This window comes from Varroa destructor, unplaced genomic scaffold (assembly GCF_002443255.2).
Source record: "Varroa destructor unplaced genomic scaffold, Vdes_3.0 BEIS01000007.1, whole genome shotgun sequence".
In the NCBI taxonomy this organism is placed as follows: domain Eukaryota; kingdom Metazoa; phylum Arthropoda; class Arachnida; order Mesostigmata; family Varroidae; genus Varroa; species Varroa destructor.
The window spans coordinates 8208142-8231253 of record NW_019211460.1 but is presented as its reverse complement, the minus strand read 5'-3'; the positions used below and the strand labels follow the sequence as shown (position 1 = coordinate 8231253).

At 42.2% G+C, this 23112-nt stretch overlaps 1 protein-coding gene across 1 annotated transcript; it reads left to right on the top strand.

Annotated features, from left to right (window-relative positions):
* The first annotated feature begins 3268 nt into the window (after positions 1–3268).
* LOC147754271 (uncharacterized) lies at positions 3269–22637 on the top strand. The gene is made up of 3 exons (XM_086975594.1): positions 3269–3584; positions 21482–21586; positions 22160–22637. Exons 1-3 carry the CDS (start codon positions 3549–3551, stop codon positions 22238–22240), a joined length of 222 nt encoding a protein of 73 aa, XP_086831720.1. The 5' UTR covers positions 3269–3548; the 3' UTR covers positions 22241–22637.
* Positions 22638–23112: the final 475 nt, after the last annotated feature.

Here is a 23112-nt window from a genome sequence, read left to right as displayed (position 1 = left end):
AACACGCTGAACAAGTCTTACCGATCAGCGATATAGCCAAGTGCCAGAGGAATATAGACGGGACGGGAGCTCCTACGAAGGTAAAAAGACAAAAAGAATACCTAGTAAAATACTCAATAGAGTGAAGCCTAAAATTGGAACTTCGTATCTGTAGCAAAAAATCAAGATGTCGCAATGTCTGTAGCCAAACGTTGATGTATGCGTCTTGTTTCGCCTAGGCAATGAAGCTATGTTTTGATTTGCTGAAAAATGGTAGGTTAGGTGAATGTAAACAAATACTTTTATTCCCTGTAATGTGTCTAGCTGATTTACGTAAGAGCTGCTTCAGAACCGCAGTTGTGAGGTTCCGAACACACATATATTCTATCCTGTATATGGGTTACCATTCATATGCTTGACGCCTGTTTACGCCAAACGTAGTAAGTTCTGTTTTGGTCAATTGTGTATTTATCCACCGTATAGTGTTTATATTGTTAGTTAAGATAGTTTTACAGCAGAGTTAACCATGCGTCGTTGCATTTATATCGAAGACAGTCTTGAAATATTCAACCCTAAAAAACATTAGTATCGTAATACTGCTAAAGCACAAACAAAAACACTATTAATTAAAGTTACATTACACGTTATGTATGACGCGCAACGCGAACAGGCCAATGACGATTTATGCAGTTTATGTTTTCCCATGTTAGAAACAATCATGCCGGAACAAACGTGCGCGGTAGCGGAACTGACCAAAATCAAAGGGAAACATATTCCTCATTTAACTATCGTATAACGTTACAAATGAAAAAAAAACACCTACTGAGAATGAACTGGTCGCTTTTACACTTCCACGTGTAAAAGAGACGTAGAAGCACACGTAAGATAACGTGTGCTTACGTTACTTCGTCATTGTCTGCAATACCCTATAAGCATTTGTCACGTACGGGTAACATGCTTATAGCTAAAAGGCTTACGTATGGATTTATTATATCGGCGACACTGTTGAACGCCAATGTTAGCATCACTGCTTTCTGCGTGATGACCATTATTATTAAATGATTTTCATTTGTTATTTAAACACGTTGAACAAAACCATTATCTGTCTCGTAGGATGTATGCTATCTTCGCTATTCATGGTCCTGCCGATCATGATTTTGATGGTCATAGTGACGCTGTTGATCTTGCTGAGGGTGGCCGCGTTCCAGTAAACTGTGGATCGCTACTTGCTAATAGGACAATCTTTTATCGGTTCTGGGCCGCATTGTCTCATCGGCAATGAAGGCACTACAGGCAGAATTGTCTGATATTTCGAGCGACAGAAGCCTTCGAGGCCCAATTGGGCGCCAACACATTATTTATGCCCGCTATGCTAGTGATCAGTAACGGCAGACAGTGTAGTGATTAATAACAAAAATGAAGAACGAAGAAAAATACACACATGTACAGCTAGAATACGAGCGTTGACTGGTACGAGCAAAAATGTTGACATCAAGGGAACCGACGATGGTCCTGAATTTTGTCCGAGTCAAGGTACTCGTTATCGTCTTTATAGTTGGAGAAATTTAGCGTCAGATTTAGCTGGAGGGTGATATGTGCATCATGTTGTACCACGATCTTGGGGTCTTCGATGCCAAAGGCATGTATATCTACGGTCAATGTATGTGGCCGATTTGAATCATTGGTGACGACAGGTTCTAGATCTGATGATATGTACCATGTACGTTACTAAATTGATTTCTCTATATGACATCGTAGATTTTGCTGATGGAAAACCATTGGCACAATGTTAGATGCCGACCTGCTTTGTGTATTTAGGCCTAGCTATCCGCGCGTATTTTTCCTCTATGTGGACAAATTACACAAGAAATAATATAAAATCAAAGCTAAATTCAAATATAAACTTTAGGAGAACAGATGTTGATCTAAGATATTAATTTTATCCCCTGCTCTAGGATAAAAAAAAATGTAGAATAAAGATTACGATAATCACAGTAAAGTCACTGTAATAAAAACTAATTTAATAAATCAAATAGAAGTTCCAAATACTAATAGAATTAAAAATTGAAAACTTTCTAGCAAAATATAAACTAAATATTAACTTAATTATAAATAACCTGCAGTTAGATTAGCAGCTATTCATACAGCTAGAGTGAAAAGAACAAATTAAATTTCTAATAATCTCAATTAACGCTGTCAAATAAATAAAAAATGAGGGTTATTAAAGTAACTAAATGTGTAAATGTTTGTTTACAAAAATTTAGTCATCAAGAAAATATTATTTTTTAACAATAGTCTTCCATTTCACAGATACATGACTCGTTGAAGAAGAACCGAAAAATATGACCCCAAGAAAAATGTTCCTACAAATACAAAATAATTTTTCAATTTATTGATGATTCATTTTATTACTACACCTAATCATAATACTAAATAATAGGAAATTTTGTTTTGAGCAAAACGCTCTGTTTGAAGCACTGAGTACATTTGAGGTTAAGTTTAATACGAAATTGAAAATTGTTGTTTCTTAAAAAAAAAGTTATAGCAAAAGCGAAAATCGTGATCGATATCATGCAACGCCATCTTATAGATTTGTACTTCGCCGATAAGGTTTGCTCAAAACGGCATCGATTCGTGAGTCAGTAAAAGTTTATCATACTCAAAAAGGAAAATTTCGATCGATCGCGGCAGCGTTTTCCCGGTTTAGGAAGATGCAAAGGGGCAATTTTTATTTTTGTTCACGTGCGTCATCAGTTACATACATGTTGCATATAATCTATCGATCTGTTTGGTATGGACGCAAACGTTCCGATAAAACTGTTAACCTAGCAGTTACATTGCTATGGGAGCCTATATGCATCTGTCACCCCGACCCATAAATCGATGACAAGCTTGTCCAGATAGCTCATTATCTAGGCGCATATTAGGTAAGCTGCAGGCTTAATTGTTTGTTGTCTAAAAATTGCCTTATTCGACCAATGTCCGTAACGTCTACAGCGGTCAAGGAAGAGATTTTTCTACTAGGTACGCTTAATTCAACTCAGATAAATTTCATTGAAACATACCGGGGTTAATTTTCCCCCACTGGGGCTGTTTGCTCAATTGGCCCTGTTTCTGGGACGAATGCGAATACGATCGACAGACGTCATAAAAATGCACACAGATACGCTCAGCCATCGGCCAGCGTCATACGTAAATGTCGGCTGTTACTCGATGACGTAGGCACGTACGTTAATCGATTCGATTGTCGGTTGACCTTTCATTATTATTACGCTTGATAGAATCGGCCAATCTATTGCCCCTGTTCTGTTTGAAAAAAGGACTCAAAACGCGTTTTCAATCTGCTCTGTTCGTTGCGCAAAACTTTCAATCAATGCCCACAAGGCCTTTGTTTCCATTTATAAAACACTTTACGATTGGCTTTCGTAATTTGGTTGGTGGCGGATGATTTGTGTAGCACACGAGATATTGTATGTACGATATTTGAGCGGATCTTGAGATACTCCGAATGGCGTCAAACTAGATTGCTTCAAACGCTTAAAGGACGCCTTGCTGCAGACCACGATAGCATGCGTGATTATCGGATCAAGAAAGAATCTATGGAGGTACGTGTTGAAAGATTTTCCTAGCCCAAAAATTTAGGAAAATCCGTGAAAAAGAAAACTCATTGAATAGGTGCATTTGAAATTGAAATTTGGCGAATGTCTCGAAGGATTTCGCATAGAAATTGATAATAATCACCGGTTATAACTATAGCTTGTTGAACTATCCGGGCAGCCATTTTGTTCGAAGAGACAAGTTACTTTCGTTGTCTACCTGCGACAGTACTACAACTAGTTTTTCGGTGACGAGTGAGATGATGACGCTATAACGATTTGACATTACTGCAGGACTCTATGGCATCATCTAATACTTCTGAGATATTTACGCGATACATTTAACCAATATTTTTGTTTACGTTGTATATCGTAGTTTTTCCGAACGTGTCACGGGTGGGCCTAGGGTGCCGACAAGTCTTCAGTGTTGCAAATATTAAATAGAGTATCGTTCTGCAAGATCCACACGTATATTGACCATCAATTGGCAAAATTAACAGTGCTGAAGTATTCATTAAAACTATTTATACAGGAGGCTTGTCTCGGACCTTTCTGGTTGGTTTGCGGAATAGTTACTCGAAATGAGCAGAGTGCAAGAACGGGATGATGGTCATCAGATTGTGTCATGACTTTTAGCAGAGGCGCACCAAAGGGCAAACATATATGGGCCATATATATACTTCGGACTCTTCTCTCAGATCAACTAAAGATCATAAATCTTTAGACGGGAGACACCATGCGCCATTTGAAAGTTATACTCGTATCACCGAAGACAGCGGTAGGTCTGTCTTGGGACTGGATAATGTCCTAAATTATTCCAATCAATATGTGACATCTTTGGCTATTGTCAGGGCAGATTTTGGCGACAATCTGCTCAGGAAATCACTACTCGATCGGAACGATTTCTCTCCACTGGAGACGAACAATTTTGACGATGAAATTATACACACAATAGACATTCGGGATTTCCAGTAGTTTATGAGCGAAAGGTTTCCTTTAAAGAGGTAATCTGAAAGGAGATAATCCTATACCCATCAGGACCGAGGTTCAGCTGCTAGTGCTCCTTGATGCATGTCGTTTTAGCTTCTAAGCAATATAGTTGTAATGTGTCCAGCAGTTTAAGGGAAAATCAGGCCACAGCATCGTCGTGATAATGTTCGAACCTTTGTCTGATTGCACGACTCCATCCAGCGATGGCTATGGTCGTAGACTTGCAATGCGCGTCTCGCGCAAACGTGTACCTAGGACAATATAGTGTTTTCATCAGTAGCCACTCAACATTGCCCACGAATCCGACAAATGGCAAACGGCGTTCGATTGGGTGTGATACAAAATTCGACGAATGTTTAGGCTCAATTAGACAGCATGAGCGACACGAGGTGGTCTTTGTGTGTTTTTTCAAGGCTTCGGTGAACGTCCCCGCGGGCCTCACGCGTCCAGCCCAGTCGTTCAGAGAATATCGTCGCATCAACTGGATCAACCTGTACTATCTGTTCTGACCTAAAAATGTTCAGAAGGCACCTTCTTCACATAACATTAACGAAATCTTTAGCCGAACCACATACCGAAGTTTTGAATGTATGGTAAAATTGATTTATCACTATTAACGCCGTACAAAATAAATTAGTCGAATTTTTAACGAAATAAGGGAAATATTTTCCTGACAGAAAATAGCTCCTTCCGACTGGTCCTAGTGTAATTTGTACGCAGCCCTTTGCCAGCAGTAGGTCTCAATCGGAGTTAAAATCGTATCACAACTTCAAGTATATCGTTGTATAATGCTTTAGGTTTATATTGTGGGAGAATACTCGATATGCCTATAAATGTAGAGAACGTGGGATATTCCGGAAATGAATTAGCTCAAATAAGGCGCCCTACATAAAGTTTAGTTGCCGACCGTTATTTCTTCTATAAACCTAGCGCCGTATGTTGTGGCAGGATATAATGTCAGATATTGTAGTCATGTTGGCCCATACCACGATCACTGAGCGGCAGATACAGCGGGTCGTGGCTTACAAGTATCGCCTATAAACTGAGTCGACTGCGGTTAGGTATCCGTAGGGGCTAAAATGTTCGCCGAAGGGTGTATTCAACACGAATTTATCTAGCACCGACAAGTGTCAATCCAGCCAAAGTGAAACTAAATATAATTGTTTCCTGACAAATTGTCCATTATATCGCAGGAGCGAACCCTTTATCGGACGATTAATCATTGCCTCTTTAAAATGTCCGTGTGTCAGGTTATGGCCGGTGCGAGTGGTAGACTTTGCATCGTCATTGTCGAGTATGTCCAGTTGGTCGCCTTGTGAGCCCCTTATGGGTCGTGGAGTAAGTAGCCAGGGTGCCAGCAACTGCAACACTTCTAGTAGAGGATACGGCATCACTGTTAGCTCCTCTGCTGAGCTAGTGGGGAACAAAAATTTAAAAGCGGACTCTCTTTCTTTACCCGATTTTAGGGGACGAAACTGTGGCCGACTGAACGCCCGTTTATGGTTCATTTGTCTAATCCTGTTCATAGTGGCCATGGGGCAGTTAACTAGGAGTCGCGACAGCGGTCATTTGATACAAAGGCGTTTAACATTGATTGAATTCCATTATAATTACCGACAGATTAGCCCCCTGAAACAACACAGACAGTAACTACAGGCACATCATCGGTCTTACCGGCGTCATGAAGAATCAAGCAAAATCATTGTGCCTTAATGACGAACAAGATGTGTTTGCCGCTTTTTTTAGGCTCTTTATGGTCGCGGTCACAACGGTTCGTATCTCTTAGTCGACAGATTTGGCCTTCGACCGGTCGGCTGACGTTGGCGACTTTTCAGGCTATTTTCTCGGTAAAATAGCGTTTTCACTGGCACTAGGCAGCGTCGGCTGAGGTAGCGGCATCGATCACATCGGCAAAGTTAGTTAAACACAGATAGTTAGAGCTGTGTCAGGTGCATGCAGGTTGTAAGGCCAGGAGGCTATCAGCAAACCGAATATTATAGTCTGAGTTAGTAGAGAAAGAGAAGTCCCAACTTAGAGACTGCAGTGAACCGGACAAGCGCGAGGTATGCCAGAACTGCCTCGCGCAGCTGATTTCCACCGCTGAATTTTTCATGCTCAGAGTACAATATGTCAACTTTTTTGGGTACTGACCTCTAAGGATACGGAGGATCTCGGAAGACTCTACGACACAGGTGACAGCTTGTACAGCCGTTGACTAAAAGTTTGCAGAAATGATTTCAGATGCGTTTCTGCTTAAAATCGATAACCTATAACATCCATTTTCAACTCACTATCACCAAACGCGTGAACGTCTAATGTTGACCAGCGATTGGTAAAACACTTTAAGATGATTGTTCAATTGAGGTAAACATTGCATTCCGATCGTACGTTATTATAAAATAGACGTCCACTATTTTTCGCGCAAGTTACGGTCATTGCTGCTAGCCGTCCCTTGCCGTCTTAGGTACGTTGGTCTTAAACTGAAGAACTTTATATGCTGTTTTTCCACAAGCTCATTGCGTAAACAACTTGAAAGTAACAATTCAGTTCTCTTCGATGCGTGAAAAAGAAAAATTTCCATATGTTATCCTATGCTGACGAGACGAACGCCCATCGGTCTCAGAAAACGCCTCTCCCTATATGTTTCTGTTCCATACGATGGTAAAACCGTGCGACTGTCGTTGAGTGCATCAGCACCCAGTGCTACCTCACCTGCGCAACGATCGATGGCCATACATTGATCGATGTTTTTTCTGTAAAAGTAAACGTAACAAATATAGCGTCAGCGACCAGCTATCCACCATCGAATAGACCGAGTAACGCCGTGCTTTCCCAATCAATAATACTTAGTTATACTACTTTCGGTAAAAGCGTTAGTCAATCCTGTTATTGCTGCTGTTAAGCACCATAACGGCCAACTAATCGATCCCTGATGATAGTTTTTTTTTTCTTTTTACTGTTTTGTTTCGAATAAACGCACAATAACAGCTCCGACCAGACAGAATAGTACCTAGAATCGTCGGCTGACTGTCGCTGTATCTAGCTATTGCTAGAAGCTTGTGTGGGCTCGCTTCGTTTTCGGTTCATTGAAGAAGTGGGCAACGCCGGGTTATCGTGGGCTGCACGGAAATGCACGTTACTCTCGTCCAAATCGTCTTCGATATCATAAGCGTCACAACTGATCGGAGTTCAGTCCGGAGTTGAACTCATCTCAGTTGGGAATTCGACTCTTTTACTTCGTCACTGCTTTCTTAGATTCTATCGAACGCTTTATTCCGATCCACGTTAGTGTGGATGATGTGACCGATACTGCGGAAGAAAGGATTGCTTATGTTAGCAGAAAGGAGATAGTCTTCAGTTGATCAGAAAAGTTAGCGTACGGTCCTCCGTAAGTGATTGCAGTTACATTTTAACAATGCTACAGTTGTGTTACATTGTGACAATGTGAAACGGACGACAACGACTACGCCACGTATTTATAGGAACTTGCGATTTGGAACTTCGATACATATGCTAATATTCTCAGATTAGGTTTACGTACTTTTTTTTTTACTGCTAAGTATAAAACTGGTGTATTCGTTTAAATCGAACAAGTTTGGATAGGTTGACTCGGTCAGTTTCTTGCTACCTAATCGAGAACAATATGCAGTTAATTGCGGAACGACTGCGAAGGGAGCTAGTCAGCGAAACAAAAACGTACGCGTAGGATTAACTGAGGACCCGAATAAAATTGGGATAATTATATCAGACCCATTTCGATGGTCCGATCAAGTTTACGGTGGGTAATCGGCCGATCAGTGTAAAATGCAAGGATTGCGAACTGCAAAATACGTTTGCCCTTACTGAGGACCACTGCATAATAACAATCGATTCCCTCGTGATCGTCAATGTGCCGGTTCGCTTACCTGGCACTTAGTCTTTTCAAGTTTGTCGTCTCATCTACCTAGAAGGCAATCGATCTAATACCCCCCACTTCAATCACAGGGATTATCTACTATCACCACTGCAATGATGATCTTCGTGATTCTGGTCGCCTGCTGTTATTGTTACACTTATTAGCAATTTAATATATGCACCCTCTCTCTGAACATTAGCTGTGCATTTATTCGGCCTAGAAAGGACAACGCGCCGCAAATCGCGGACAAGCGGCGGTTGAGTGGCGCGCTCAGAACGGCGTTTGTACACGCATACACCCTCAGCATGACTGTTAGTAAGGTGGTACAGGAAAGCACGCCGCACATGCAAATCTTCTCTATCGAACCTCTGCTGATCACAGCATGAATCGTAGCGATCAGCTACTGAGCTGACAGCTATAGATGCTGCCAGTGCTGGTTCAGTGGCACGATGTCACATTTAGGATAACTACTGGCACGCATCTATCTGTGCTGTTGGTCGCTGATGCTGCCGAAGTTACTATGCCAGCATTATCATGACGAGAGCCTCAGCGTGATAAGCGGTTGTGGTTCGAGACTCATCTGAAGTGCTCGCGATTACAAGGGGCCAACAGTAGAGTAAACGATGTGGGAAGTATAGCAGCGCAGCGAACTCCATTGCATAGGCTCCATCTGACATGTATCGCGCTGGTTCCCGAACAAATCACCTGCTTACAAATGAGTGTATATTGGTTTTCGACCGGCGGGGTGTCTGTACCCCGTGTCATTAAGACGGTAACGATAGCGACGATGCAGCGCTGGCTAACCTTGAGAATCCTAGCGACTGCTATCCTGATGAGTAACAACTGCGCTTGAAGTCGATTGAAGCCGTATGCTTATTCTTGTCCGCTCCCCTTCAGTAGCGAAGAAAACGGTATCGATTTTGATGAATTGACCACCATCGTCGGGTGGCCAATTAGACTACTCATCGACCTCAACGACATCGAGATCCTACTTCTGCCCGACCTGCTCAGCTCGTCCCTTTCGAATACTTCACAAGTAAAGGCAGCAATTTGTCGCTAGACTAAGCAACACAAGTCCAAGGACCAAACGAATCGATCTAGAGCACCACGAATACTTTGGTGTGGGGAGGAATCATTTTTCTAACCAGAAATCGGTGGATGAAGCTTGCAGGACCAAGGAACGTTCATCAATGACAGAATGTACGTACAAACTGAACTATGCACATTAAAACATTGAATAGCTACATTCTTGCCGAAAAAAAGGGACAGTACCTGTATGGGGAAGTTCAACAGAATTTGTCCTGCAAAAGAATAATGTTCCATTACGACACTTTGCTTATCCTCCACAAGTTTTGCCGCCGCGATGGTAACTAGATGGGATTATACTATGACCTTTTCGTTCGTTATTGCTATGACTAACGTTTCTGCAATTAGCCGCCAATGAACCGCAGAAGAACCAGACAGGCAACTGCATCTGCAGAACAGCGGACTCGGCACCTGCAACAACTGCGATCCAGCATTAACAGCAGCGGCTTATGGATATCGCTAAATTGTTTGTATGTTCGAGTCAAATATTCTGATAACTTCAGTTGTCCCCTATCCTTCACCCTGTTCGGCCCCTTATGTTACTGCTACCCCCCAACAACAGCACGTTATATCAATAATGCTGTCTCTGATGATGAAGATCTTCACGTCCCTGTGGCCACTACCTGTGTAGGCTCTGACGACAATATGACCGGTGATAATATATTTATAAAAATAATAATGCAGTGTTTTTTTTTGTTATAGCATATAATTGAAAACCTCCGTTGTCGTCCAGGTGGTACGCGTTTCAGTTGCATGATATGGCAGCGACGACACTCGGGCCAACAGACGACGCGTTGACCGACGTAAGATGATGATGATAGTGATAACGACCTCTCTTTTACTTTTAGGACATTTATCATTCTGTATTTTTCTTGAGGTAAAAAGAGGTTAAAAAAATAGTACCCTTATCAGAGTCTTGTATTTTGTAGAGCCTACTGATTAAGATGGCACAGATTTTCTAACCGTTTTTAATTAATCTGTTTAATTTTGCTCTTTTTTAGGAGCAAAGCTTGTGAATTTTTTTAAGCTCTTTAAGTTAAAGTTCTGTTGGGAGTGTCATTGAGAATGAACTATATTGTTTACCTAACGTATTGTGCGATATGGACTATCATGTGCAAATTGTTTAAAGATCTTGTCCCTTGTGTAACTGTCTGGTAGATATAGAGCAGGGGGTTAGCTACAGTTACTGGATTACCAGGTCAAAGCCAATAATGCATTGGACCAGCTGATTTCAATGTTCCCAATAAGAGGCTTAGAGAGTTCTTTTATTGAATGCTCAACACAATGAAATGTACAAGAATACAGCGAAATGCATCCTAAAAATTCAAGCTAGTTTGAACAGTAACTTGCTTGATTTATATATCATCTGCTATAACTAACCCTTGGTCTACTAGAGCTTTGCCCTTAAGCCAGAACTGCTCCAGTTTCCAAGACTCTCTTTAACTACCACACGATTTCATACAACCAGCAGACATCGAGATTATTACACTGCGACCGACTGTCACTACAGTATGCCTGACGCTGGCTGTTGCAAGTTCCATTCCATCGTTCAGTTTCTCTCTTTGACCATATCCCTGCCATATTCTGTCATCGGCAGGTTTTTTGCCCTTGCGAATCATCTCGGAAGCCATCGCAAACAGACTTGACGGCTTGACCCTCCGTCACATAGTCAGAGTCAACAGCAGCACAAGGGCGCTTCTGCAGCGCCACCTCTCCTTTTGTGGGGAGCTGACTAGTAGCAGCTGGCACTCACGTCTCCTATTCGTAGTTCTCCTCCACGCTGCATGCATCTACAGGCTGTAGTCGGTCGCTATAATATGTGCAATGACTTCAACAGCCCCCCCGGGCAACTTTCTATCCAGGTCCAGAGACCCTACTCAGGCCACAGGCTACATCGCCATCTATGGTGGCATCGGCAGTAGTAGAAACCAGTGTACTACGAACGAACAATAGCGCCGCCGCTGCTAAGAACGAAAAAGTCAGCACTCCTTCGCTAGTACGGACCAGTCAACCTCTATCTATCGTGATGTCCTTCTAACCGCTGGTGCAGCGCATGGTAAAGTATCGCGCAAAACCTCCAACGACATCAAAGCCAGCAGCAGCGGCTTGGTGGCGACAGCAGGAAAGTTGGAAAATAAAAATTCTTACCCCAGCGAACCACGCCCCTGTTCGCCCCCGGTTTAACCGACGGTTGCTGCCCCCCTTCCCTGGTTGAAGACGTGCTGCGAATCTAGCTTTTCTTCTTTCTTAACGACGGGCGTCTTTAGCTGCCGTCGCTGGGGTTTTCATCTCCGCTTCAATCACCATCACGGATACCAGCCGCCGCTGGTGGCGTATAATGCGTCGAATCGCTCTTGGCATCCGTGTAGGTGGGGGAGCGAACAAAAAGCAAAAAAAAAAAAAATTAAACCGCGAACTCCTCATAAATTTATACATGAGATGCGACCACGGGGACTGCCGGCAGTCAGCGGTATCTCGAGAAGCAAGTCGATGCTTCACGTTGCCGTCGTTATCCTCGACCGTCGTATAGCCTTGTATTGTCGTATATAGATGGGCAAGAAGAAACCAGAGCCTGGGAAGAAGACAATAAATTGATATAGATATAGAGAAAAAAAGAACAAGATAGAGAATAGAAATCCATGCTTCCAATTCGCGTCTCTCTGCCAAGATAGGAGCATACCGTCAGGTCTCCTGCTGTTCAAAGCATAATGTGGATCGTTTCGCTTCGTGGCGATGGTAATAGCTTAGAGGGTCGCCTTCTAAGTTCTGCTTCTGGGTTTGAAGTTTGCGAAAACGACAACAACACCGTGATACGCGTTCGTCCAGCTGCCGTTCCTAGTTCTGCTAGTCGGAGAGCCGTTCGTGCCCCTACTGCTACCGCGAGTGGTAGCTGCCCTGTCTTGTGATATTATTATACGTTGAACAGGCACATAATATTGCCTCCCCCGCTTTCCGCGTCTGCTTTGCGCGCGATTTTCCGTTATCCTATTCGTTTTCCCTTCCAGTTCCTGGCGTTTTCTTCTGCTTCGTCGTCATCGTCGCGGGCTTGTTCCGAGCCCGCGCTCGAACGTCAGTTATTTTGCACGCGTGTGTGTGTGAGCCCTGTGGTCGTGTTCTTATCGACCTAGAGCAAGCATGGAGGAGTCAAGCGTACAGGCGACATGGAACCGCACGCAGATCCAAATATTGGCGACGCAGGCTAGTGAGACCAGGCCACGTGCAGTCAGTTCATGACAAGGGCGAGAGTGAGGAATACAGATTATTTTTATGATGAAGAGGGGTCATTCTTTTTGTGAGTGTATATATCGTATGAAGAGAGAAATTGAAAGAACTGACTGTTGGTCCACGTATTTGTCGTGAGCAACTGAACATAAATGGGGCTGGTGCTGATACACCCACACGATGTCTGCATGTCTGGGTATGTGTGCAGTTGAGCACATAAAAGCTTCTTTCCTATTTTTATTTATGAAGAAAAGTATCTATGTGATCTTCTGCTCTCTCTCCTCCGCCTCATTTATAAATTGAAGTCAACGATATTCCTTTGCGATGGTGTGACGGTCGGCAGACATAATAATATATAATACAATATCTCTATATATATCTGCAATCGATGGGACGCGATTGGCCGCTGGAGCTTCGGTCGAGTCTGGACAAACGAACGATTCAATTTATTGATTCGCCTTGGTCATTGTCCGATTCAGCGAAGACCAAAGCGATCTCGGTTTCTGATGGGCGGCAGGGCGATCTTCAGTATCCAAATGGAATGAAGATGATGAAACAGCGGAAGAAGTCTTACTTCCGACGACTGTGTCGACGCAGTACAGAAAGTCTATTGTAGGTACTTATCGATACGTTTCAATTATAACAGTGGTGTCAGGAAAAATGTTGCTAGAAAAGCTAAAAATGCTAGATAACAGCGGAGGCTGAAGGCCTGCATAACTGATGACGTCTTTAAAAACACACATACACATATATAATGATTGATACGTGCGTACCCGAATATACACTTCGTATGACGATGCATATCAATCCATCGATAACAGAATGTTATAATGGTGGTATCTAAAGAGACTGGAACGCCTCCATGGCAGGACCCGTTTTGAAGATGAACGTTCGATAATGATAACAAGATCACGCTACTGGTAGAGACTATGAATAAGCTATTTGGTTATTGTCATGACTGCTAGATATGACAGCTAATATTTAAATTTAAGATTCCGCCCCGTTACGAAATAAGGTAATAATACAGTGTGGGTTTGCCCTCAGTGGCATTCGAACCCCTTGACGTTTATCCGCGCTGTCTTACTACACATATCATATTTATATCATTTCTTTTTGTCATTCATTATATTTTATATCATACCTATAGTTTTTCTTGTGCGCTTCGGAATAGCTAATAGTTCTCGGCGTGACTATGAAAAGCCCAATGTTTAATGAAGGCCTGTTTCGTACATCTAACAACGAATTGTTCTATCTAAGCTAATGTTAAGTCAAATAAAACGAAAACGGACCTCTCCAAGTTCATTTTGGCCATCATCGATCTATCTTCTTTCTTTCCGGGGTTCCACCGCGCTTGACCGACAAATATCATCGGACATTTTATAATTGTTGCTTGTTCCTTTTATAACACTTAGTAGAATAAATGCAACTATTACCCGAAGTGTTTATAATAATTATGAAATAATATTGTCTTGGAGATAGACATAGAAGCGTCACTGTCATCACAACGGCAGCAGAAGCAGCCGCAACATTATAATTTCATCGTATAAGCTCAGTAGTGTTGGTATCTTCTAAATCTATGAAGAGGTTTTTCTGCTTTATGAAAGTTTCGACTTTTTGCACCTCTTCAAAGGGGCAATGTATGCTTGACACTTGTTCCCAGGAGCTCGTCTGATTTGTTCACAGTCGGGCTTATACGCAGTCACCTAACGAGACCCTCACAGGCGTAGACCGACAGATGCTACCACTATTGTATTTACACACAATTCAGCCGTGTCTATTGCTCTCCGGTTGCTTTACATCCTTGATCGTCTCTAGTTCTGTTATCATTCGTCGTCGACAGCATCTTTATTTCGTTTTACGTTCACCTGGCACGTCGCTTCGCCTCGCGTTGAATTGAGCTCCGCCATATCTCGCAAGGCACAGACCCTATCAATCTCTTTCAGCAGTTCAACGACGGAAAACGTCGGCAACGCTCTACAAATGAATCGGCCACCACCAACGGACAATTCTCTCTATATGCGCATTCGTTTAACATTGATTAGGAACAATGGGCCTAGAAGCCTGGGATATGTGCAGTAACAGCGAAACTGCTGGCATTTCTGTGTAGGTGAACATTACTCAGTAGTGGTAATAGCGATAGGCTTCATGAAGTTGCTTCTACTTGTCAGCAGTATGGGCATCGGAAGGACACAGTAACGGGTATGAAGTGGAAAGCACGAGGTGAACTGAGAGACAGATGATCTGCGGAAGAAAACATGGTCACTATCGTTTGTCCTTAATATGCTAATATAACGCAACAGAAATAACTATGGTGCAACGGTATCCGATGCACGTGCTATTATTATTATTACGGGACAGCTGCTGTGTGGCTGGTATAGATACGACCGGTCGTAGGATTAACAGTACATGTTTTTACAAGATCTTCATTGGCTCTAGTGTGGTTGGCAAAGCTTTAGAACCAATATTCAGTACAATTGCCAGACGGAAAAACCAAGCTGGCGTATATTGAATGCACGGTGACAGACTCTGTTAGACGTCCACCGATACGATTCGTTCGATAGTGGTTCATCTTCATTTACTCGACGGCGAAAGCTGGCTGATTTGGCATATTTTCTTGGTTTTCCCTATGCCTGTTCATTCCAGTCCGAATACGGTTGCCGTAAGCTTTTGGCCATGGCGTCGTGGTGTTGTCGTGCTTTTAATAATTGCCCACTTAGCTCTCGTTGACCGCCTGGCCACCCGTGCCACGGTTGTCGAGGAACGGGGCTCGCTCTAACGACCCTAGTACTACTGCCAACAGACAGTGTTGGTGAGAAAAAAGTAAAAGAAATGCAGATATTGGGAAGGGGTGCAGAAAAACAAACGCAAAGACAATACTAGACACGTTTCCAACGACAGATCTGCGAGCAGTCGGCGGAAATTGAGCCAAATAGACGGCAGAAGCGAGCAAATCGACAACGTAGAGGGAGCACGGCACGAATGCGGTACCGTCTCCCGATCCACTCAGTTGCTCATTGATGGGCTATCGTCACCGTCCGTTCGGGAAAAGCTGCGGTGGGAATAGCACCGGAAGACGCTTTATCTTTGTGTTTCTGCTACGACCGCTGTTGCCATAACAATGGGGCTCGTGTATCGTTTATTATTGGTAACGTGGGTCGCGCTACAGCGGCTGCCGTCCGATATGATTGTGATGAACGAATAGACTCTGTTCTGTTCTATTCTATCTCAAAATCTTGGTTCAGACTTACAAAGGCGTTTGACCAAAAAAGATACCATTATTATCAAGGGTGGCGATTGCTTGTTTTCGAGGTGTCTCTTTTTTATTGTTATGCTGATTGGATTATAGCTACGATCGTTGCTGGTGTTACTGTGACGTCTGAATCGCCGCTCGCTGAAGTGATTAATGCTGGGGAGCAATATCATATGCATATAGGGAGAAGGAACAAAGAGACAAGTATCTTAATAAACGTTTCCGTAATCGACCGCTCTGATGATTTGGTACAAACTCAGAAATGACCGTGGCATGAATTCCTGACGCCGCTTCTTTAGGTGTTAGAGCGATTCGCCAGAACGGGTGTCTGCTGTATATCGGAGACGACGGGGTCAGCGATGCGAGGTGCCAAAATGCGTACTAGATTATGGCATGGAACAACTTCGCGGTGTTCTATTTCGTTACGAACGAACATCGCAGAGATCGGGCGAAGCCTCAATATTCGGAGATCCTTCGTCGTGTTGCTAGCTGCACACGCCCGACTGCGTAGCTAGACATGTGCAGATCATTAAAAGAAGATTCTTGCATTCGATCGATAGGTTAATATGTGCATGAAGGCACGATGATTTAGGCTGAGGAAGAACTAGCTGGTTATCGTCGTTTTTGTTGTCTGCCAACGAACTATTAGCAGTAATCCGACGGCCAGTAAACGAGCTCCGCTAAGTATTGGTAATATGAAAATGCTACGACTAGGCCTTTTTGTGAAGACGTCAGAAGTCACCAGCTTACGTCATGCCATCAATATATACAACACTGCATGTATAATGAAGTAAACAAATCTGATATAAAGCCTCACCGTTTAGACGCGATGTTTGTTCGAGAGCAGCATAAGATTTTGGAATCTTTCTTTATGAATAAAACATTAACTGTGGATGCTAAGTTCTCTATTATTTCGGTTCAAACCTCAGACCAACGGCAATACATTTCCGTAAATACCGAAGTGGTGGCGCACTCCATAACGATTTAGGATTTCGATAACGTATTATTTATGGCAAAAACAAAAATTTTTCATTTAAAAAATCTAGCCTTTTTAGCCTCTAGAAGCGAACTCGACAGATGCTTAAGGCCGCCCCCCTTGTGCAAGCTAAAGCTAAGTAGAATGAAGTGACATTAAACAAAGTTCACGCGCTGATTTCATTCGATTGATACCTGTCTTATTAACGGTGAACCCGCAGTGAAGCCATATTTTTTAAACATGGCGTCAGCGTTTTTTTCTTTTGGTAATCAAAATTTTCAACCGTTTAGAGATGAATAGAGGTAGAAAAACGGTCCCATTATGATCGCTGTTCATAATCATTATCGACTAAATAGCCCGATAAAATTTAACCGAGGTAACAATGGCACGCGTTATACCTGTTGAATATTAACAAAAAAACCTCGAAAATTAAGCAAGATATTCTAAGCGTACCTATGGCTATGAGACATGCAGCAGACGAATGTGTTACTTTATTATGGCGGCCAAGAGAGTACATTTACACAGTATGATTATTGTGCACGTCTCGTGTTTAAGTAGCATACCTATATAGATAGACATGCATCCAAATATATCTAATAATAACTTGATTAAACACGTAGACGCAACTGGTAGAAGGAAACGAAGATGATTTTTTTTAAATGTACCAGATATATCTATTGAGACATTGATCTAACTAAGTTTCACCTTCCCCAAGCTTGCACGTATATACTTTCACATAGTGTTCCTTAGAACGAGGGTATTTTTACGCTCATTTTAACTAATGTGTAGTTCTCACCTCGCTTACAACCAAGTCATCCAATTCGGTCTCGAGAAAACTGTAGCAGATTAGTCGCGGGCGAACCCGCTAAAGTTCGCCAACTGTTCCAGCACCTCAAGATCGCTCGGTTGAGCTGCGCTGCTTCGTTCGTTGAATGTTGGTTTTCTCTCTAACCCTAGCCTCGCTCCTTTAGCCTCAGAAATAGTTATCGCTATCAGCGTCTCTCATACCGTCAAGTCGAGTCCCGTTCCGTGGCCTGTAGTGGAAATCTGCTCGCTTTTCTCGTTTCTGACGCGACAACGCTCTCTTCTTACACTTATCCTTTGGCTGTCTCGTCGCCAGCTCGTTTTCACCTCTCTAACCTCCGATAGGTCTCTCTCACATTACTCCGCTATGTGCTTTGTGGTAGATCCGTTTGCTTCCTCTATTCCACGGCCCGCCCAGCTTGGCCCTACATTGTCCACGTGATGGAAGCTATAATTTTCAACGTACCCAGACGTGGCATCACAGAGCAAAGTCGAGCGGAGGCGCGACTGGCGACTGGATGGATGAGGAACTGTCATCAACTTTTCCGCCTACTCCTCAGCGCGCGTGCATGCATGATGAAGGGCATGGGATGGTAAGCCCACCTAAGCGGTGGCCCTTGCGCTTTCCAGCCCTCAGCATCACTCCTAAAACGCAAGTGAAACGCCAGGGAGATACGACTCTTTATAGGACCTCGGTCCATCAGCCAGATGACAGAAGTATTAGGACAGAGACTCTTGCTGAGTCCGTAGGCCCTGGAGTTGCAAAAGGATGCCACGCCGAGCCACCCGTAAAGGTGCAGACCAGTCTCCGTAGAAAAAAGAGAGTGAACAAACGAGTGGTAAAAATAGAGCCAAGTTTATGCCTTGACTTGCTGCTGCTGCCTGTGTACTTGGTTATCTGGAGATTGCACTGGTGTCGTTGATGGAGCGCTGGCAGAACTGCAGTGCTTGGGGGCAAGAGCTGGAGCTCCAGAGAGCATCGGGTACATTACGAGGAAGTGTTATTCCCTGGCTTGAGGTTGGAGGAAGGAGCACACGCCTGCAGGATCAGCAGGAGGTTTTCCGACAGCGGACTGTCTATTATCACTGAGCTTTTGCCCTGGTCTTTTCTCTTACCTCACTGGCTTTAGGGGCAGAAGTAACTTTGCCCTCTAGCGTTTCTCGGCGATAAAAGACAACGTTTTTCTCTAATTTTTCCTATCTTCGATAGCCACCGAAACGTCCCGCGAGTGTTACCGAATTAGACGTAGCATGCCTTATCGTCGTTCAACGTCTGGCTGACCTCACACACTTAACATAGGATGTTCATGTGCGCTTACACAGATTCAAGTTGGAGGCAAATCCTGTCGTCAACTAACGGACAACCTAGAGCTGTGGGCAAGAACGAACGACACGAAGTTCCTCGCACTGAAAGACGGAATCGTGCCAAAACGGAGAGAACGAAAGTTACCTTCGAAGGAGATCATGGGGGCATACTTTTGGGTGTCGCTTCTCGTCCAGCGACATTTACAGGAGCTAGGAAACGTTTCACGGTACGCCTATCTCTATGTTTTGAGTTTTACGTTCGGTATAGCCGTCAAACGTTCAATAAGACGGCTGGCTCCCGGCACTAAATGAACATAGGCAGCGTGTCCCTGAGCGAATACGTTACCAACCAAGGTATGCCCATCTGGCGGCGTCGAACATCCTGTGCAAAAACTAGAAAGGTGATAGAATAGGCCGAGGTAGTAATGCAGTCGTTTGATGCAGACCTATTTATAATGCACTTTTTAAACATTACAAACACGAAGCGCGTACGATAATAAACTGGTTGAGAACCGCAGTTGCGGCGGTGCTGTTACGCAGTGTATTTAGATAAAAGCAAACTATACGTTATGTCCATTTAGAGCAGTCAACAATTTTCCACTAGCAATAGAATTCGTTTGGGATATTTACAGATGAGTATTACCGCCTATAGGCCAAGCAGTGTCAGAGGGAGGTTTTCGGATAATTAATAGTATCGAAAAATTATTCATCAATGCTAACGTTATTCGATATTATTGTAGTATTTGATACGGCATAAATTATATGCATTAATTATCATTATTAATATTATTATGTACATGTGCACGAGGGGACACAACATAGTCAGTATCGTTTGGAATCATCTCTGAAGGCCCATTTTTCGCGATATGTACTAGCGAATATTGAGGAAGACCAGGTCGGGGTTCTTCTGTAACGCTTGCTTAATGGAATGACAAAATTCGAGGGCTGAACGCTACCAACAAAATGACTGTGCCATAAATAAACGAAGTAATGTCCTAATAACTAATATTTCATAAGAATGAAGCGAATAGATTTGCAAGGCCCAAGTGGTTCCTGATATACCCTATTTACGAATAAACAGTGTTAATTTCGTAGATTAGTATCTGCTATTACGTTCCTACTTTAGGCATGATGTTTTCCAAGTTCCCGCGCTCCGTCTCACGATCAAGAAGTCCTTCAATGTTATTCGATTGTACCCTAGTCTTTTATATTCAGATTTATTATATATATATATATATATATATATATATGATGTAACCGCCTAAATATGCTGTGGAAATCATGCGTGCCCCGAATATGTTATCAAGAAGATTTTTTTTCTTTTTATTTTTAGAAAACACCAAACAACAAACAAGCATTCTGATTTGTTTCCATTATGAAGCCAAGCGTCAATGTTTTTAAACGGCGTCCCGTCTGTGTTGGCGGCTTGCTTGTGTTTTAATTTATATAAAATATAAAGCTGGGCCTAACTGTCCTAGACTCAGGAGCCCGCCGAGGTGATATCTTATGAAGAAAGCGTTAACAAATAGTAAGAGATGCCTATTACTTTTTTTATTTTCATATTTTTTCTCAATATTATATATTTACATTTATATATCTACGCAGGTTTATGGTCTGAGACCACTTTGTCATAATCTATCGAACATCAACGCTATGTCCGTCGGCAGTGGCGACTACTCTTACAGTCGCACACGACGATCAGTCTTTTTCTTCGAAGACCCCATCGACGCTGAACTGCAGCACACTCTGGTCAACAAAAAATTAATTTCAATAAAATATCGCTCATCTAATATCTATTTACTTACGATTTGAGCTGATTCGAATTCGTTTTTACGTAAAAACATAAAAAGTTCACACACTGTTTACTGTAAAATGTAAAACGTAAGTGAGAAATAATTAAAATCAGGTCAATATATTTACTATCATACGTTTTTTTATCAATGAGAGATTTTTCTTAGTGACAAGTGGTTCTCCGTCTCATCACAATACCCTCTAATGGCAAAACGCTCGCTCTAGATAATCACATTTGACGACAATACCGTAAGCGTTGGAGATATTTGACTCGAAACAACTCCAGCTAAGATCTGGAATAATGTACATCACTGGAAATGCTTACACACGTTTCGGAACAAAAGCGCGGCGCCGCCACCAGAGATGATGATACCATACGCAAAAGTCCATCTCACACAAAATTTTTTCAAACACAAAGCGCACATTTGCCCCCAGAGGATGCATTAGCAGAAACGTGTAATAACCCGTCAATTAATGCCAGCAAGGTAATGTCGATCATGTATATATTGGCTCGGCAAAATACCCATGATGCAAGATAAAGAAAGAGCACTGCTCTTGACCATTAAAAGTATCATTCATTTCTTTAGGGGAAAGTCCTGCTACATTTTGACCTTGAGAGGATATTGCTGCTTACAAGAGATAATATTCAGGTCGGAAAACGGGTTCGTAAAATCCAGTTAATGAAGCCAAAGGTGAGGTTCGTTTATTATATATATATATATATATATATTTATTAACAACGAAATTATTGCATATAGCTATGTCCACGAAGCATTTTTAGTTGACACGCTTAGTGAAAGTACTCTTGATAATTTTATTAATTTAATTTAAGATAATTAATTTATTGGCTATTGTTTCGTCTTGGCTGTTTTTTCCGTGCCTATCTGAAACTATTGCCTAAGCGTTCACTTCAAACAAAGCTCAAAGCTTGATAGAACTCCCATCTAGGTAAAAGTATTCTAGACTACATTTGTTTGATTCTGTAAGTATCTTCGCATGGCAATGTCATGCAGTTTTTTTTGCAAACATAGATAAACATTTCACGTATCGCTTAGTAATAACTTGTTATTTTGGTAAACATGCACTAAAGTTTAACTAGACTAGTACTGGCTGGGTTGGCCGAGTTGGGCCTTTTCCGACACGAGGCTGTTAAGTGTTTTTTCTTTATATTATCGTTGATCACATTGGATGCATTTATAACAGTAAGATAATCTCTAGCACTAATGCTGAATTAATAAAATTTACTCCTTAAATACGTTTGCTAGTTCTTACAGGACATGGCTCGAGAAAGCGTCTATGCCGAAATCGCAGCAGTAATCCCATTGACACCAGCTTTAAGTTCGTAACATTACCACGAGGCAGAGATTGGCTCCTCTAACGTAATGAAGAGCTATAACCAAACTAGGATAAGAAAAGGTTTTCTTGTATGATGCTTTGAAACGTTATTTTTTTCTATTACGATGCACTGCACTATGTCGTGCTAAATCCGGTATATTTTGCAAACTTTTTGTGCCCTTCAAACAACAACCAGTCACCGAATCTTTCAAACTGTAAAATTTTCTAACTGCCCGGACCATCTTCACTATATTCGAGAGGTGCGTATGTATGATTGGCCTGAGAATGCTGGCTGTATGTCTAGCAAGGGCAGATGTTGCCTGCGATATTATTGCTCTTTAGCAGCGATTGTATTGTATCCTTAGGACAGTTTGAATAAATTATAACCTGCATTATCTCCAATGGAAACTATGCCTTATATTTGTGTTCACATAGGAAACGTGTATTAGCTAAGCCAGTTCGAGTAAGGTTATATATTTCGGGTACCTTCTATAGTGGTATTGTCAAAAAAATAAAAAAAATCACTGAGTGTTTATTTTGAGGTTAAATAGATCCCATCCTGGAATAAATTTTCTCTCTAAAAAAACTTTTCATCTATATGCATTAACATGATTCGTGCAAGCAACCGAATCATCGAACATTATTCAAGCTTCGCTTGTATATAGGTACCACACTGCGGCCTAGTAGTTTAACAAGAAATTTACTCTCCATTGAAATCAATGGGCAGATTCACCAAGCTACTATGAGCCGCTACTTGGGTAAAATACCTACCTCATAAGCGTGGTTTATTCTCGCATATTTTTTAGAAATTATGCGTAGGCGACCATTAAAAACTCAGTCTGGACTGGATCGAAATGTCGAAATTTCGTCGGAGGGACGATTA